The sequence below is a fragment of the Lagenorhynchus albirostris genome, chromosome 20, assembly GCF_949774975.1.
Source record: "Lagenorhynchus albirostris chromosome 20, mLagAlb1.1, whole genome shotgun sequence".
In the NCBI taxonomy this organism is placed as follows: domain Eukaryota; kingdom Metazoa; phylum Chordata; class Mammalia; order Artiodactyla; family Delphinidae; genus Lagenorhynchus; species Lagenorhynchus albirostris.
The window spans coordinates 49733321-49751080 of NC_083114.1; the positions used below are offsets into that span (position 1 = coordinate 49733321).

At 58.5% G+C, this 17760-nt stretch overlaps 1 protein-coding gene and 2 long non-coding RNA genes across 4 annotated transcripts; all 3 read left to right on the forward strand.

The window, feature by feature from the left end:
* Window positions 1–623: 623 nt before the first annotated feature.
* Window positions 624–2654, forward strand: LOC132511575 (uncharacterized). Its single transcript, XR_009537650.1, has 3 exons — window positions 624–737; window positions 1135–1325; window positions 1669–2654. It is a non-coding gene; the product is annotated as an uncharacterized LOC132511575 (long non-coding RNA).
* Window positions 2655–3054: 400 nt separating this feature from the next.
* CBX4 (chromobox 4) lies at window positions 3055–9307 on the forward strand. Of its 2 annotated transcripts, XM_060134343.1 has the most exons (5): window positions 3055–3207; window positions 3354–3397; window positions 4549–4614; window positions 6774–6840; window positions 7122–9307. In XM_060134343.1, exons 1-5 carry the CDS (start codon window positions 3139–3141, stop codon window positions 8526–8528), a joined length of 1653 nt encoding a protein of 550 aa, XP_059990326.1. In that variant the 5' UTR covers window positions 3055–3138; the 3' UTR covers window positions 8529–9307. The 2 variants fall into 2 exon arrangements, with proteins under 2 accessions (XP_059990326.1, XP_059990327.1); XM_060134344.1 differs by lacking the exons at window positions 3055–3207; window positions 3354–3397; window positions 4549–4614 and adding an exon at window positions 4887–5229.
* A 642-nt stretch (window positions 9308–9949) lies between these two features.
* LOC132511089 (uncharacterized) lies at window positions 9950–15673 on the forward strand. Its single transcript, XR_009537516.1, has 4 exons — window positions 9950–10429; window positions 12296–12432; window positions 12744–12831; window positions 13003–15673. It is a non-coding gene; the product is annotated as an uncharacterized LOC132511089 (long non-coding RNA).
* Window positions 15674–17760: the final 2087 nt, after the last annotated feature.

Consider the following 17760-nt stretch of genomic DNA (forward strand, 5'->3'; position numbering starts at 1 on the left):
TGCATCCATTCGCAGTCCCGCGGACCTGAGCTCCTCCCCGCACCCGCTGGCAGGTGAGGGGTGGTCTAGGGTCAGGCTTCGAGGTGGGGCGAGGGCTCTGGGAGTCGGCCTCTCTCCACATCGGCCCACCCACCACCAGGACAAAGTAAATAACCACGCGAGTTCCCGCGTTCGGCGGATGCTTGTGTATTTTGGTCACTTTTCACAGAAAGGATGGGAGCGGGGGCGGCCGGGGACTCCCGAGGCTTCTTTGGAGCTTCTGGGCGTCCCCTCCCGAAGTCTTGGGGAGCCTGCGGCTGCTCGCACAGCCATACCGGCAGCTCCAGAAAAGATCCGCCGTTTTGGCCGGCGGGAGCCACCCTTCCTCCCCAGCTCAGCAGCAGGCCGCCCGGCTCCTGCGCAAACCCGCCGTCGGGGCACCGGGTTCTACAGCGTGGCCCCCGAGATCCGGAGTGCGGGCCCCGGAGGGGCGCGGGCGGAGCGAGCCGAACAGCGGCCTGCGGAGTCCGACGCCCCTGGCGGCGCGGAGGCTGCAGCGGCCGCTCGCCCTCCCTCGGCACCCCCCTGCCCGAGAAGCCTCGGAAACACCCCTTGGAAAAAGATTTTCCAGGGGATTTTCTAGCGAGGGGGCGGGCGGAGTGTCGGGAAGCTAAGACCCTCCCCGGACGAAGGGACTGTCCAGGACAAGGTCGCTGCAGACCTCCAGACAGACCGACAGCGCCGACGGCCTGGCAGTCGTAGGCTCAGTTTGGAAGTGTGACTGTCGCGCTGACAGCGCTTACCCCGCCAATCTCGGGGAGCCTTCCCCTTCTACGGTCAAGTTGTCTCACACGAGAGCTCCTCTCCCGGGACACGAGCGTCAGGAAAAAGCCCAAAACACAGCAGGGGGAGGAAAACCTTTTCCTGTGTCCCCCTCCCAAAGAATTCGCCTCCCTCAGCTTCTATAAACCCAGAGAGCCCCCCTACCCCAGGACTACAAGCAGGCGTCGCCCCCACCCAGGCCGGCGCGTCCCCCCAACACCTTCTCAGGGTAATCTTGGGTTTGCGCCTCAAGCTTGTCAGAGGGTAGTCGCTGCAGACCGAGCCCCTCTCTGCCCCTCTCTGGGGCAGCCAGAAAACGATCCCCACCCCCAGGACCCCTCCGGGGAGGAGCCACGCGGGCCGTCTTGAGCCGCTGCCGCCAGGGCAGCAGAAGCCGCCGAGCCGCGGGAGCTGCGAGGTGGTGGTGAAATGGTGGAGTCAACGTGTTCGTCCTTAAACACCAGACCGTCTCCAGGCTTCTCCCGGATTCCCGGGAGAAAATGAGCCCAACGCATGCTTTGGGGGTTCGCTTCCCCACCTCGCCCCTCCCCCGCTTTCTCGAGCCCCCGCGCAGTCCCCACCCAGCATTCCGGGACGTGTGTCAGGGCGGGAGCGGAGACCCGGATGGCTCTTTGCCCACCCCCACCCCCACCCCCCCGCTCGTTCCACTCTCGCTCGGCTTTTGCTCCTTTTCTTTCTTCCATGGACCCTCAGCCAAGGGATTGCGCAAGCTTCCTGCTCCCGGTCCTTCAAGGGCCCGGAGCTGGGGGCCCGGACACACCCCCGGGCAGGCGCGCCCCTGCCCCTGCCACTTGGGCCGCCCTGCCCCCTCCTCAGGTCCCCTCCCTCCTCACTCCGACCCCACAGAGATCGCAGCCCCGCGGGCGGCGCCCTCGGAGGCCGCGTGGGGCGCAGCAGCTCCCCCAGCCGGACGCTGGAGCTGCACGCCGGAACGCGCCGTCTCGCCGCCGGAGGTGCTAAACTTCACACTCGGCGGCTTCTCCGGCCGCGTCGGGAGGGCCTCGGCTCGGCTGCCGCTGCCGGTCAGGGAGCAGGGAGCGCGAATTCGTGACGAGTGCTTAGCTCCTCGGCCATTCCATTCACCTCCCTTTCGTGCGGCCCCGCTGTGCCCTGCTCAGCTTCAACCTTTTCTTGACCCTTCCTACTCCCTCTTTCGAAGCCCTTCCCGGGACCCCACGAAGTCCTCTCGGGCCCCCAAGCCGACCTGGATATTCTCTTCGCCCCCTCTTTGTCTTCCCTGCCTCCCGCCGTGTTGGCCGCGGGCTGGGGGCGGGGGGTTGCTGCTGGAAACTGGACATCCCGCCCTCGCCCCAACAAGGAGAGGGCTGAGGGTAAACTAGGAGCCTCCCAGGTTCCGGGGTGGGATTGGAGAACCCTCTGGTAAGGTTCTTGAGCCCTAGGGCCCCAAGCTGGCTGCTCCTCTATCCCCTTTCTCCTCTCCGCGCTCTCCCTGGCGGTCCTCTGCACCCAGTCGTCTCTCTCCTCCCTATCCTTTCTCTTCCCATTCCTCGCCTTCCTAAATGCCCTAAGCCTCGCGGGGCGGGGCGGGGCGGGGCGGCGGGACACAGAGAGTGGGAGCGCGAGATGCCCCTGCTCCGATTCCGCCCCCTGCCGGCGACCCCCAGGGAGTCTGCACATGATGCAATTCGGTGCAAATGGAAACTGCAGTGGATGCTTCCGTGGCCCCCGGCAGGGGTCCCTGGGCAGTGCACGCTGAGAATGAGAGGCGAGGGAGCCGGCCGAGGCGGTAGGCCGCAGGCGAGGGGTCGCAGCCAGACCCTCGCGGCCCCGTCAAGCTCTCCACCCCGCCTCGGCCCGCCGCCGACACACCTCTCCGGCCCGGTCCCGTTCCCTCCCTCCAGTGTCCCTCTCCCAGGCTCGCAGATCCCTCCCCCTGCACCTCCCCGGCGCCCTCCTCCTCCCGGCCCCCTCCCGCGCCCTTCCTCCTCCCCCCGCCACCACCCCCCCCCCGCCGCCCAGGCCCGGGGCCTCCGGTAGGCCCGGCTGCGCCAATCCCGGCCGCGGCCCGCCCCCTGACGCCGAGCAGGGCCCGGCGAGGCCCCGCCCGCTGACGTCCGGATTTGCATGAGTTCTTGTGCAGCCGCGGCCCGGGCTCAGTTGTCTCAGCGAGCGCGAGCCGGGAGCCGGGGCGGGCGCGGGCAGCGGCGGGCGGCCGGGCTGTGCTGGGCGAGCGGCGGCGGCGGCGGCGCGGGCGGCGGGGGCGCCTCGGCCGGGGCGGCAGCGGGGCGCCGGCGGGAGCCAGCAGCGTCTGCAGCCGCGCCGGCCGCCCGCGCCCCGGCGCGCTCCGGCTCGGCCATGGAGCTGCCAGCTGTTGGCGAGCACGTCTTCGCGGTGGAGAGCATCGAGAAGAAGCGGATCCGCAAGGTAGGGCGGCGCGGGGGCGACGGCGAGGCGGCGGGGGAGCGGCAGCCGGAGCAGCCCGCGGGGAGGCGGGGAGGGGGTGGGGAGGCTGCGGGCCGGAGCCGGGGATCCCGCGGAAGCTGATGGAGTGCTGTCTCTTCCCCCCTCAGGGCAGAGTGGAGTATTTGGTGAAATGGAGAGGCTGGTCCCCCAAGTAAGTAGCGGCCGAGGGGCGGGGGAACCCGGTGCCGAGGCGCGGGGCTCCCGGGCTCCGGACCCGCTGGGCTGGTGGGGTGGTGGGGGGAGCGGACGGGAGGCGGGGTGGAGGTGGGGTGGAGGGAGGAGGGGGTGGGGAAGTCGGTGGCAGGCACTGGGGAAGCCGAGCCGCCGAGCCCGAGCCCGGCGCCCTGTGTTGTGCTCTGCTCTCCGGGAAATGCCATCACTAATTTATGCACTAAAAGGAGCCGGAGGAGCTGGAGAGACGCGGGGCCGAGCCGGGGAGGCCGGCGGAGGGAGGGAGGGCGCAGGCACTGACTGATGTGCAGCAGAAAATGGCTCCTTTCCCCTTTCCCTCCACCGAACGGCTCCATATTGCAAAACCAAAAAAAAAAAAAAATTAAAAAGCGACGAAAATGCAATTGTGTGCCTCTTCCCTCCTAGTGGTGTAGGGAGAGGAAGAAAAAAAGCAGAAAATGTTGGGAACTGTCACTGCGGCGCTTTTGGTGGGGAATTTTTTTTTTTAATTTGAAATGCGAAGGCACCGGATGGAGACAGACGCGCAGGCACACACACACACACACACACACACACACACACATACACACACACACACACAGAGGCATATTTTTGTGTTGCTGAGTATTTGGGGGTTGCTTGCCCGTGACAGCGGGCTCCAGGGCCGCGAGGGGGTGTGGGGGGCCGCTTGGCTGACGGTTATCGGATTAGGGGTCAAATGGAGAATGGCTGAAGCCCTCGCGGAGACTCGGGGCTGGGGAGAGGAGGAGGGGACTGCGACTTTGCATTTTGGCTGCTTTGCACGCAGGGTTCCTGGTGAGCAAAGTGGCTTTGGAACATGTCGCAGTAACATGCTTAAAATTCTTGACAACTGCAAAATAAACTGCTAGTTTCATTTTCCTTACCCCTCCCCTTTCTTCCTGCCCTTGTGTGTTTATTTTGACTCGGGGAGGGTGTATCAGGGACCGTGTCAGGCCTGCAGAAATTTACTCTCCACCCCCACATCCACAGCTAAATAGCTTTCGGTTCATGAAGACAGAGTAGGGCCTTATGTCATTCCCCACCTGGAGGCCGCAAAGCTGGCTCGGTTTTTTTTTTTACGCCGTGTCCCCCTCCCTTTTCCCTTGCAAGATATAACACGTGGGAACCCGAGGAGAACATCCTGGATCCCCGGCTGCTGATCGCCTTCCAGAACAGGTGAGCGTCCCTCAAGCAGTCGCCTCTCGCAGCCGTGACCGTATATGGGAATGGGAGAGTGGGCCAACGCTGCAACAGGAAAGGGGGAAAAGGCCGGGAGGGGGCTGGCAGGAGTCCCCTCCCCCCGGGTCTGAATGGGCACGGCTGGGGCCTCGGCTCCTCTAACCAACATCCTTGGCGGTTGCTGCAGCTTGCGGGGGGGTGGGCGTGGGGGTGGGGGTGGGCAGGGCCGGAGAAGGAGAGGCTTGTGTTTGGGGGAAACTGTGGGAAGGGTGCGTGCGGGTGGCCCTATAGCTGCGCGGAGAAGTTGGGGCTGTGCCTGGTTCCCTGCCGGCCCCCCTCCTTTCGCTACCTTGAAGCCCCACCTCCGGAGCCTAGGTGTTGCTTTCCTGCTGCCACTGGCCGCTTGGCACGGGCAACTCTCGGGGCAGCTCCAAGGGAGCTGGCATTGTGAAACCACCGGACGTCACGGAACTGAACTTAACCTGTTGGGGACTGGAGAAAAGTTGACGAGGCCTTAAGTTGCCACACTCACCCCCCAGGGAGCTTGGGATTGGCAGGGGGCAGATTCTTTCTGGAGCTGCGTGCCCTTCACACCTCCCACTAGGCTGCTTGGTGGGTCTGGACCCCATTCTCAGGGCAGGGGGAGCTTGGCCCAAAGGGTGTGGGATGGGCACTGCCTGGTGGTGGAGGGGTGGCTTCTGACGAGGGGCTCATCGTGGGCACAGATGCTTGTCACGCTGCAGCTGCTGCAGCTGGATTCACCGCCGGTGGCTGCGGTTCTCTGTTTCGGGGAGGACAGAAGGGGGAAGGGCGATCGAGGAGGGGAGGAGCGGCAAGAGCCCGCGGAGCTGGGCCACACCGCTGCCTTCCATCCCTCCTCCCCCTTTTATTTTGCATTATTTCCTGTGGCGCGTTTGGCGCTAAAACTGTAAACTCTAGACCCTTGGAACAAGCGACCAGCAGGGAAGCAGCTCTCCTGCGATGTAGGGGGGCGCCGAGAAGGGATCCTGCCCAGGTTCCACCTGGGAGTTCACCACCCTATAACCATGTCAGCGGCTGATGCCATGTTGCATAATGGGTCCCCAAAGACTTAAAACGCAGGCTGTTGCAATGCCATGCAACTTTGGAGTTAGGCCCCGGCCCGGGCCCCCAGGCATGGTGGAACTCCCCTGGGTTAGCCCAAGTGGGGGGGGGTTGCCTAGGGTCGCTGGAGAGCGGATTTCTGGCCCGGGAATGGTTTGCAACTTTGGCCAACGCTGGAGAGTCACTCCCTTCTCCCATAGAGAGCTGGGCAGTGCTAGGATCATCCTCCCCCAGCCTCAGGTCACCCTCCACCAGGCCGCAGGCGGAAGCCTGGCAGCTGTATTGACCACCTCCACCGCCATGGGTTTTAATAATAATTTGGAAATCGGGAGGCTGGGAGCCCGGGCTCGTGGAGGAGGCGGTGCTTCTGCGTGCCGCCCCGCGTCGCCCCGCCCAGCAGCTCTGCCCAGGCCTTGCCAGAGCCGGTTCACCAGGTGGCTGCGAACCTGGCCAGGCCCTGGCCTCGGCGTCCGGCCCCCGCCCCCAGCCCCTAATTGGCTCATTTGCCGCTGTGTAAACAAGGGCGCAGCCCCTCCCCCTGTTTAGTGCCTGGCCTTTAAGGAACCGAGTCCTCCCTTCTGCCGGCGGCACTCGTTATCTGAATCTTAATGAGGTCATTAGCATCCCGTGCCTCTGACGGGGAGGCCCAGGGTGGACGCACACCTCATTTGGACTTGTTTGCATCCCCTGGACCCCGAAGCCCAGTGCACTTTGTGCAGGGCCCCGAGCCCAAGGCTGTGGACACCAGTGCCAAGCCGCCCAGCCCCAAGCTGCAGGCAAAGAGGCAGGGCTGTGCGGGGGCCCGGGTCAGGTATGGACATCTGAGGTGGGGGAGACCTTCGGAGAAGACCCCCTTGGGCAGATAGCGGTTGGTGTGGGCATAAAGCGGGACTCTGGGCTGGACCGAGGCACCCAAGTGGCAGCCGAGGCGATCTTCTGCCGTGAGCTCTTGATCCCTCCGGTTCTTGCTGGCCCTGCTGCTCACCAAAGTGGGGGCATCACGCAGGCTGGGGCATAGCAGGAGGGAGGTGACTCTGAGGCTAATAGCACTGCCTTCTGTTCCCTCTCCCCAGGGAACGGCAGGAGCAGCTGATGGGATATCGGAAGAGAGGGCCGAAGCCCAAACCACTGGTGGTGCAGGTGAATACACTCCCTGGCCCCGGGGGCCGTCCAAAAGTTTGCCATGACATTGCCACCTGAGCTGCCTCCAGGCCCGGAAGTCAGGGCGAGTTCCTCCAGAACACCCAATTCCACTTCCTTTCATCGTGACCTCCCACACCCTTCCCCGCCCCCCACCCCACCCCATAACGCAGCTGCTGACCTGGTAGGGGCTGGGACACTCCTGGAGCTTGAGGCTTGCTCTGGGGCTGGCCTTACCCCTCCTCTTACCTCTCCCTCCATTTCTACCTCCATTCCCCTAGGTACCTACCTTTGCCCGTCGTTCCAACGTGCTGACCGGACTCCAGGACTCCTCGGCTGACAACCGCGCCAAGCTGGAGCTGGGTGGTCAGGGCAAGGGCCAGGGGCACCAGTACGAGCTCAACAGCAAGAAGCACCACCAGTACCAGCCGCACAGCAAGGAGCGGGCAGGCAAGCCCCCACCGCCAGGCAAGAGCGGCAAATACTACTACCAGCTCAACAGCAAGAAGCACCACCCCTACCAGCCGGACCCCAAAATGTATGACCTGCAGTACCAGGGCAGCCACAAGGAGGCGCCCAGCCCCACCTGCCCGGACCTAGGCGCCAAGAGCCACCCGCCCGATAAGTGGGCCCACGGCGGGGGTGCCAAGGGCTACCTGGGAGCGGTGAAGCCCCTGGCCGGTGCGGTCGGGGCTCCAGGCAAGGGCTCCGAGAAGGGTCCCCCCAACGGAATGACGCCGGCCCCCAAGGAAGCGGTGACGGGCAACGGGATTGGGGGCAAGATGAAGATAGTCAAAAACAAGAACAAGAACGGACGCATCGTGATCGTGATGAGCAAGTACATGGAGAATGGCATGCAGGCAGTGAAGATCAAGTCCGGGGAGGCAGCCGAGGGCGAGGCGCGCTCCCCCAGCCACAAGAAGCGGGCTGCCGAGGAGCGTCACCCCCCTGCAGACAGGACTTTCAAAAAGGCCGCGGGGGCGGAGGAGAAGAAGGTGGAAACGCCCTCCAAGAGGAGGGAGGAGGAAGGGCCGGGGGCCGGGGACCCGCAGCCCCAGGAGGCCGGCTCCCGCAAGCTCTCCCCGACCAAGGAGGCCTTCGGCGAGCAGCCGTTGCAGCTCACCACCAAGCCTGACCTGCTGGCCTGGGACCCGCCCCGCGGCACACAGCTGCCCTCCCACCATCACCACCACCACCACCACCATCACCATCACCACGCCGTCGACCTAAATCTCTCCCACGCGCGCAAGCGCTGCCTCTCCGAGACCCACGGCGAGCGAGAGCCCTGCAAGAAGCGCCTGACAGCGCGCAGCATTAGCACCCCCACCTGCCTGGGGGGCAGCCCCACCGCCGAGCGCCCAGCGGACGTGCCCCCCGCTGCCGCCCTCCCGCAACCGGAGGTCATCCTGCTGGACTCGGACCTGGACGAGCCCATAGACTTGCGCTGCGTCAAGACGCGCGGCGAGGCCGGGGAGCAGCCCAGCGCCCTCCAGGTGAAGCCTGAGGCGCCCGCAACCGCGGCGGTGGCAGCTGCGCCGGCAACGGCGGCCGAGAAGCCTCCGACCGAGGCCCAGGACGAGCCCGAGGAGCCACTCAGCGAGTTCAAACCCTTCTTTGGGAATATAATTATCACCGACGTCACCGCAAACTGCCTCACCGTCACGTTCAAGGAGTACGTGACGGTGTAGCCTTCCGAAGGGCGTCGGAAGGGGAAGCGCTGTACCCGCAGGGGCTTAACACCTGGGGCCTGGGGGCGGACTCCTCCTCTCTCCAACTGCGGGAGATCCGGGCCGGGCCCCAGCGCGAAAATGCCAGAAGCCGCGGCAACCGCGCCCCTCCACCGGGTTCTGTACGGAGCGCCCGGCCCACACTGGCGCCTTCCACGCCGTGCCTGCGGGTCTCGCCCCTCATCTGTCCCATCCCCTCTCTCGTGGACCTCCGGGACTGACAGGGCAGCCACTCGAGGCGGTCTAAGAGTTATAGTATTATATTTTAACCGTGCTAACTTGTCAAGTGCAGACTTTACTCCCGTTTGTACGTGGTGTTATTATTGAAATGTATTGTTTGAGCTCAAAAGGCCCACCACCCCCTTCGGGCTGATATATATATATTTATTTGTAGGTATTTATATATTGAAATATAAAAACCTAGATTTATGGAGTTCTCTCTAGATCATGTTATATTCTATATCAGACAAACTATTTTCTGTTGACCTTTCTACCCGTTCATTCAGTATTTCGGTTGATTTCATTTCCTCCCCTTCCAGGAACTGCAATACCAGTAACCTTGGTATATATTTTTTGATACTGTACACATGGATGTGTTGTTTCTATGTGCAAAAAAAAATTTTTTTTGTTAAAAGGCTAAACGAGCTCTCTAGAAACTGCTGCTACTAGAAATGTCTAAACTATAAGCTTCCAATTATTACCTGCTTGAATGTAAATATTAAATGGAGATGTTGAAGGTGCACTTTCGCTGTTTGAGATTAGCGAAGAGCGAACGTCAGAGGCTCAGGAGGCGGCTGGACCCCTCTCCCCATCCCGCTTCCGCCTTAGGTCTGGCGGGGGTGGGGGGGCGGCGAGGTTGTAGAGGAACCTATCGCAACTTGCGCTTAAACCTTTGCAAAAGCAAAGTGGACTGGTTTCGCGAGCAGAGGCGCCCGCACCCGGGGAGTGACCCCGCTCCCCGGAAGTCGAGAGGCTCTCCAAAGGAGAGGGGAATTCCTGCGGGGGGGTTGTGCTGGCGTCGCCCCCGCTCTCAGAGTTTTCAGGCCTTCGCTGCCCACCGCGCTGGCAAACCCGGGATCTGCGTGGTGGGGGGGAGGGGTGTACGGGTGCGCGAGCGGCGCGGAGACTTGGGTGGGGCCAGCCCCCAGCGCCGCGCCCGCCAGGCACCTGCTGATCTTTGCCCCCACCCCAGGGCGCAACACACCCTGGCGCTGGCCCTGATGTGGCAGGGGTGTTCCTTCCTAATAATCCCTGCCCGGTAGGGCAGGTTCAGCCGGGAGGGGATCCTCCCACCCTCTCCAGCGTCCCTTGCTGCCATCGCTGGCCCCGCCCCACCGAGGAAGCTGCGAGGCTCTTTCTCTGCCAGCCTCTCTCCCCGGAAACCACCAGGCCAGAGGCTCCGACTGGAGGCGCCGCGAACGCGGCCGGGGCAGGGGGCGGGGGGCTTCCTGCGAGGTGGATGGGGAGTGGGAGGGGGAAGAGGCCAGGGGAGCAAGGCCTGCCCGTCCCCACTTCCTTAGTGAGCGGGGAAATGCGGGATCCCATCTCACCCGTCCTGCTTTGGGTGGCAAGGCTGGGGCCCTTGGTTTCCCCAAGCAGGAAGGGGTTAAGGGCCCCGAGGGGGCAAGGGGAGTGGGCCGAGCTCCGAGGTGCGGCTCCGCCGGGCCTGGAAGCCAAGACCCGGGAATGCTTGCGTCCTTTCTGCAGACGCAGCGATCTTCCTGGCTGGAGTGGCCGAGCAGGGCCAGGGGCCACGGGACTGACGGCCTGGTGGGCGCGGGGCTGCTCCTGGCGCCCAAGCCCCTTGCCTGCCCGTCTGGGACTGAGGGGCCAAGCCTGTGATGGGCGCCCGGGCGGAAGAGGTCAACACGGTTCATAATGGGGGTTTGTTAAGGGGGGAGAGGTGGCGAGAGAGCGCAGTGTTGGGAAGGCCAGGGGAAGAGATAGAGGGCCAGGAGGGCAGGAGGCCTGAATGCGGACAGTGTGGCCAGTGTTGGCTGCAGGCCACCAAGCGGCTGGAGGTGGGGGAGGGGAGCCTAGCCGGGGGAGGGGGGTTGGGGGGAGGGGAGGGAGGGAAGGGAAGTTCAAAAAAAAAAAACCGTTGGGAGTTTCTAGCCCTGGCTTTTGTGAATTGTCCCTCCCAAACCCCATCACCCCAGCCCCCTTTAGAGTGAGTTAAACACTCCCCCCTCCCCGCTCGATGTAATGAATGCCCTTTGCCACCCTGGGAATGAAGGGAGGGGTAATCTTGACTGCTCCTGGCCAACTGCCTGCTCTGCACTAGAATTGGGCCTGTCCTCCACTGGCTGGCACACAAAGGCACATGCCAGGCGTGGACTTCATCTCCCTGTTTTTCTGGTAGAGGAGAACTAAAAAATCAGGAGTGGGAAGGGGAGCCCCTTGTTCAGTTCTGCACAGTTGGTGACTTGGGAGTGAGCCTTAGCCCCTAGGGGTACCCCTCCTGCCCAGTGGGTGGCCTCTGTGAGGCTGAGCCTGGGGAACAGGGTAGGGGAGGTAGAGGATGGCACTGTTGGTGGTCAGGGAAGGAAACCTGTCTACTACCATTCGCAGAAAGCTGTGGCCTACAGGTGGTCTGAGGCCTTGAAAACTGGTCCTGGTGGTGGACCGTTTGGGGTAGGTCTTCGAGGAGGATGGTCCTAGGAAGAGCCTGGAACCTCAGGTCAGAAGATCAGCAATGGGACAGAGGTAGATGGATAGGTCAGGAGGAGCAGCAGAGATGCCCAACTGGCACCAGACTCAAGAGTGTCCAAGGCCCCTTCTGGCCCAGGAGGGACAGGACTCTCATTGGCTGGGCTCCTCGGATGTGCCAGGGGCCACTTGAGCATCTTGTTCCATTCAGACCCCACAGGGGTTGAGCTTCCCTGTGGGATGAGAGTCTGAGGTTCTGATGACAGAACAGCTTGTCCAGCTCGTGTGGCCACTGCCCAGTTCTGTACTGATTCTAGAACCAATCAGGTGGTCTGCTATCACCCAGCAGAGAGGTGCCCCACGGCAACTCGCTCCACCCTAATGTCTCAGACGTAGACATGTCCAAAGCTCAGGAACACTCAAAGAGGGCCAGGGGCCCTGGCATCAGGACAGGGGAGGAGAGTCCAGTAGCCCCAGTTCTCGCAGGTGTAGACTGCTTCTTCCTAATGCAGGGCAGAGATGTCTGTCAATGCCCAGCGCTTCATAAGCAAAGAGTCCTAAACCCTCTCTTTGAGCCCAAGTTCAGGGGAGAGAATGAAAGCAGGAAGCTGAGATCTTAACCTTGCACACTGGGATCTTAACTTTGCCCAGAGACCCGAAGTTCTCTGTTTTTTCTCCAAATGAACCTTTCTAATGGGGCTGAGCCTTGAGCATAGAGGCTGAAGCTGATTCATTGCAAAGAGAGGGGCATTGTGTATCCATCCATCCCTCAGAAGCTGTTCCCTCCTGCACCAGCTGGGTCCCAGACTCCAGCTCTGGTCTCCTTGTTGCCTGCACCACCTCTCCCAACTCGTTTTCACAAGAGCCAAGTTTAGCCCTTCAGTGTTAGCTCCATCCTTGGATCCTACCAGGGTGCTTTGGAGCTAGGGTTGCCAGACTGAGCACATAAAAATCTAGAATGCTCAGTTAAGTTTGAATTTCAGATGGACAATGCATAATTTTTTAGTATGTCTCATGAAATATTTGAGATATACTAATACTAAAAAATAATATAAAATGCATTGTTTATGTGAATGCAGATTGAACTGGGCATCCTGGATGTTACCTGGAAACTCTATTTGGATCCTGAATAGTCTACTTGGTCAGCCCCTGCCCACAGGGAAGTTTCAGTCCAATAGGAGAGAGGAACTGTTGAGAACTGAGCCACATGGATCCTGTGAGTGCGGTGATTGTAGTGACATCGAGTATGCTGGCATGGCACAGAATGGCTGCTGCATGACAGCGGGCCCTTCACCTGTGATTTCAGGTGGGGGTGGAGTGAGCATGGGACAAGACCTAGACAAAGGGGTGGTGGAAGACCAGAATTGGTCCCTCCATTTGTTGGCCCACCTTGGGCTCCTGAGTTGAGGCTCCTCCCCATTCCCACCCACCCCAACGACAAAGTCTAGAACATACAAGGAGGGCAGAACAGATCCAGTTGCAGTACCCACTCCCCTCACCAAAACCCTTTCCCTTCCTACACCTCAGTTTCCTCAGCACCTTCAAAGACGTGCCATGACAGTGAGGATGAACTGGGTCGGGAAAGAGCCTTGAGCGCTTCTGGAAAACCTCCTAAGTAAACATATGAGTTATTTTTTTTTACCAGGGAACATTATTAACATTTCATGTCAGATCCAAATGCCTTCTAACGACTTCTGGCTGAGAGACTCAGCTTGACCAAGGGACAGATACCCGGTGATGTTTACCTCTGAACTGACTGCTACCTCTCCCTTCCCTCCCCGCCCAGCTCTTAACCCAGTGTGCACCAGCCCTCTGCATTCTGCCCTCACTACCTGCCTGGTGGATGATTACCCGCTGACCTGGGACCTCATCCTCAGCCTCTCCGGCTTTATCCTGGATCACCAAGAATGGCATTGGGACAGGAGAGAGAGAAGAGCTGCGCCTGCACTCGTACAGAACCAGATCCTCGTGCTTTTTGAATCGAGTTTCTTCTATTGTTCCACGTTATGGTTCCAAGTTATGTTTGCGGCTCATCTAAGAAGACGACGACTCTAAAGAGGAAATAGTACTAAAGGCGGATATTCTTGGATGCAAGTATCCATTTCCTGTGGCCATAGTTCAAAAACCCCCCCTGCCCCCTGCCCCCTCCTCTTCCTCTCTTCCCTTTGCAGTTACTGCTAACAGCTAACATGGATTGAGTGCCCACTACCTGTGGGGGCACTTGTTCAGGGCGTCATCATGAGCTACATCCTATCACTGTCCCTGTCTCACAGATGGTAAAATGAAGGCTTAGAGGCTCAAGTAACCCATTCAAGGTCAAACTTTCAGTGTACAGGGGAGCAGATAGTGGGTTCTGAGCTAGCCTTGTCTGTCTCCAGGGGCTGTGCTCCCAGCTTCCAGGATTCTGTGGGTTCTTCAGAGGGCAGTTTAGGTCCCATCCCCTCCCTGAGGTTGTTCTAGATTATTCCAGCCTTTACTAGGGCCTGCTGTGCCTGATCTCCTGCAGTATTTACTGCCGCCCCCGCAACTCGCCAATCAGTTGCTAGCTGCAACATACCTGTGTGCATGCACCTCGATTCTCCAACTGGACAAAGCCTTGAGCATTTGGAAGGGAAGGGACATGTCTTGGGTATTTCATGCACTCCCACAGTTTGTGCACAGTTCCTAGATAAATACCTCAGAATCAGATGCCTCGTGTGTGTGTGTGTGTGTGTGTGTGTGTGTGTGTGTGTGTATGTCTGTGTGTGTGTGTGTGTGTACAGAGTCCTGTGTGTGTGTGTATGTGTGTGTGTGAGAGAAAGAGAGACAGATGGGAGCTTTCAGACAGTGATGCTGATTCCTGCACTGCAAGTCATTAGCAGCAGACACAAGAAGGACCCCCGTGCCACCCCCAGGGGCTCAACCCCCATGACCACAAAGCTGCAGAGCAGAGGCTGGGGACTCAGGCTGCTCCTTTTCGCCCTGCCGCCAGCGGATGTCAGACACTCAGGCACTCAGCTGCTCTAGGGTCCTGCTGCCCCCTCGCCCTTCACCTGATCTATCTGTGTGAGTTTCAGGAGACTCTGGGTAATTATGTGGTAATTGAATTTAGGGAAACAGACCCTAAGGATAATCCTTGAGTCAGTTCCAGGAGATTCATGGTTTAATTTCCATATTTAGCTAGTGGTACATATTATACGGTTCCTGACAGCACAGCAATCACCTCGTCCTTATGTATTTAGTTTTGTTTTAACACGAGGTTCAGAATAGTAGAGATATGGGCATGTTACTCCAAAACACACACACACACACACACACACACACACACACAGAGTTAACAACAAGCAGAAGACACAGCACACACCCCTTTTTTATTTTCATATGTGGTCTTAACGTAAGCTGTGTGGATAAGGCCTGACACAGTAAAAACTCACCAAATGCTGCCTGTAATTATTATTTCACTTAATTATCTGCAAGTTCTCAAATCTGGATAGGGGCAGAGAGCTGGCATTGCCAATGGACGTCCAAGGTGCGTGTGCATGCCTGCGTGAGTGTGCATGTGCGTGTGCATTTAGGGCTGGAGGAGAGTGGTGGCAATGCAGCCCGTACTGGCAGGAACGCCTCTCGTTTGCTGCCTGAGCTAAGGATCCTTTCAAACGCACCATGGAGTTTAATATTGCCAACGACTGGCCCTGACTCCTTTCAACCTGCGCCAGGTGTAATGTAAACCTCCCTGCATTTCCTCCCTTTCCTGTTTCATCTGAGAAATTCTTCACTAATTCCATGGTATCTGGTTTCTCATTGTTTCTCTCTGCTTTAGAGAGCCCCTTGGGGTGGGCTTTAGAAAGGTGTGCTTAGCGCTCTCAGCCCTCCGAAATGACACAGGCTCTTCCCTCACTACCACCACTATTCTCCGGAACCTCTTACAAGGGACTTCGCTGGCTGTCAGGGCAAAATAAGCCATAACATCCTGGGGAGATGAGCAAATGCCTGTCACAAAATCAGAGGATGGTCTTGGGTGGTCTGTAAAGCAGCATCCAAACTGAGAAAACGGGACAGTCGTATTCAGCTCCTTTGTAATATAACACTGAGGTTATAGTAATGTAACAGAATAATGGCGTGTCTTCCATCCTTTGTTGAAGTAGTGCTCTTTGGGGTTGAAGACAAGGAGGAATACAGCCGGATGGAGGAGGCCTGGGCTGTTCCAGATGCAAGCAGGAGACCATCTAATTTCCTCTGATTCTCTAAAGGAGGTGGGATTACAAAATCATGTGAATGTTGGGGGGTGGGGAGAGAAGAACCTGGAAAGCAGAATCCCTCCCATGAACAACGGAAGTGAACATCCTTATAGCCATTTCCTGCTTTGTGTTTTGTGCTCCCCACTCTCCTATCAGTGCTGAGGGGAGAGAGGAGGCACTGGGCAGGGTGAAGGAGACTCAGGACTGGCCAGGTTCCTTTCAACCTTCAATGCGTCTTCCTACTGTCTCCTCTCCTGGCATTGAAAATTATTTATGTTTGCAAATTGCTTTTGACTCACATGAGTTATTTTTCTTGCCTGCCAACAGGTCTGGGGATGGGAGAGAGTTATTGAGCCGGCAGCTGAGAAGTCCAGGGGCGATGGCAGAAGGAGCACTGAGGTGGAAGTCATGAGCCTTGGGATTTGGCCCCAGCTCTGCCACTGCCGTGCCATTACTTCCCCTTCCCAGGCCCCAGGTTGCTCATCTGCAAAATGAGAGGGTTGGGTGGCCTTTGAGTGCCAAGAGCCTTGGTGGCTCTGACATCCCCTAGGCCTGTGACCCCTGAAGAGACACAGATGAGGGTGGCGCCGGCCCCTACACTGCTCCCTGACCTGGGCCTGGCGGTGCTGCTGCTGCTGAGCACTGGAGGGTGGAGAGGATGCTGCCCGGGCCCTAGCCCGGCAGGAAGAACTAGACGGGGCGGCAGGGCAGCCAGTACTGTTTCCTCCCTTAGCCTTTTGCTTCACGCTGGTCCTTAGTGATGCCTACTTCCGTAGACTAGGATGAAAACAAATAACTGCAGAGGAACCACCAGAGCAGAAAGTCCCTGGGTACGTACACAAGTGGGTACGTACATTCCAACGAGGAGCAGTGCTCACCCAAGTCACCCACCATAAAGTTGGATTTAATAATAGGAATAATGATAACATAATTCAAAATTCAGTGCCATAGCCATGAGTGATTGGCCGTGTGCTGCTCTTTTTTTTTTTTTTTTTGCTATTTATTTATTTAAACATCTTTATTGGAGTATAATTGTTTTACAATGGTGTGTTAGTTTCTGCTGTATAACAAAGTGAATCAGCTATATGTATACATATATCCCCATATCCCCTCCCTCTTGCATCTCCCTCCCACCCTCCCAATCCCACCCCTCTAGGTGGTCACAAAGCACTGAGCTGATCTCCCTGCGTGTGCTGCTCTTGGGTGCCATGGTCTGGCCTCTATTCTCTGACTGTGGTTTGGGGCTCAACCCAGAAAGAAAAGAAGCCCGGGGTCTGGGCTTCTTCCAATACAGTGACCAAGTGGGGACGAAGGCTGTTGTGGGCTCAGCTCCGTGAGGTGGCAAGAAACCTGCTAACCTCAGAGCTTTGAGTTGGCTCTGCCTTGGCAGAAAGATGGTATTTGCTCAGTCCTGGCCTAACCACAGTGAGCCTCAGCCCTGGGTCTAGAGGGGAGTTTGGGGTCTGTGCACTCTCTCATGGGGGATGACATATGGATGGGCAGAAGGCAGTCGGACAGCAAGAAGAGGAAATTTTATGCAGAATCCCTCTTCCTCTAGAGCGTGCCTTTTCTCATGGGCCCAGAGATGAGTTCCAAGGACCATGAGATTCCACCTGGGTAAACTACGATGCCTCAAAGGTCTAGCCTCTCATTAGTTCCATATGATTCCTCTTAGGAATCCGAGGACACACCTGGTCTTCAGCTGTGGGTCAGTCTGGTGGCAGGTCTAAGTGGTCTTGCATGCCTTTCAGTACTTTGGAGAGAGAATGGTGACACAGGACCAAAATCAAGGGTGGAGGCGGCAGCAGGGAGAAAAGGAAACCAGAGAGGACCAGAGATAAAGAAAGAGACAGACCCAGAGGTAAGGATACCAAAAGGACCAGCACAAGAAAATGGAGAATGATCATAACAGAAACAGAAAGAGAGCGAGACAGAAGCAAATGAGGAGAGAAACCCGTACAGATAAGGAGAGAGACACAAAAGGCTGAAAGAAACCAACTGACAAAAAAACACTGGGTTGGAAGGGATCAAAGTTAGTGTCACCAATATGGGGACAAACTGACTTGTGCCTCTTGATACGATGCATTGAGAAGGATATAGCATCACTCCAGTGCTTTTCTGCCACAAATGCAGTGCCCCAATCTAACCATGTAGAAATAAATATCAGACACTTACTCTTCAAAATGCCAAGGCTGAGGAACCCAGAGGCCCTGTCCTAGCTTAAGGAGAAAGGCATGTGCCCATTGAGATGACCCCACCTTTTTTTTTTTTAATATTTATTTATTTAGGCTGCGCTTGTTCTTAGTTGCGGCACGCAGGATCTTTGT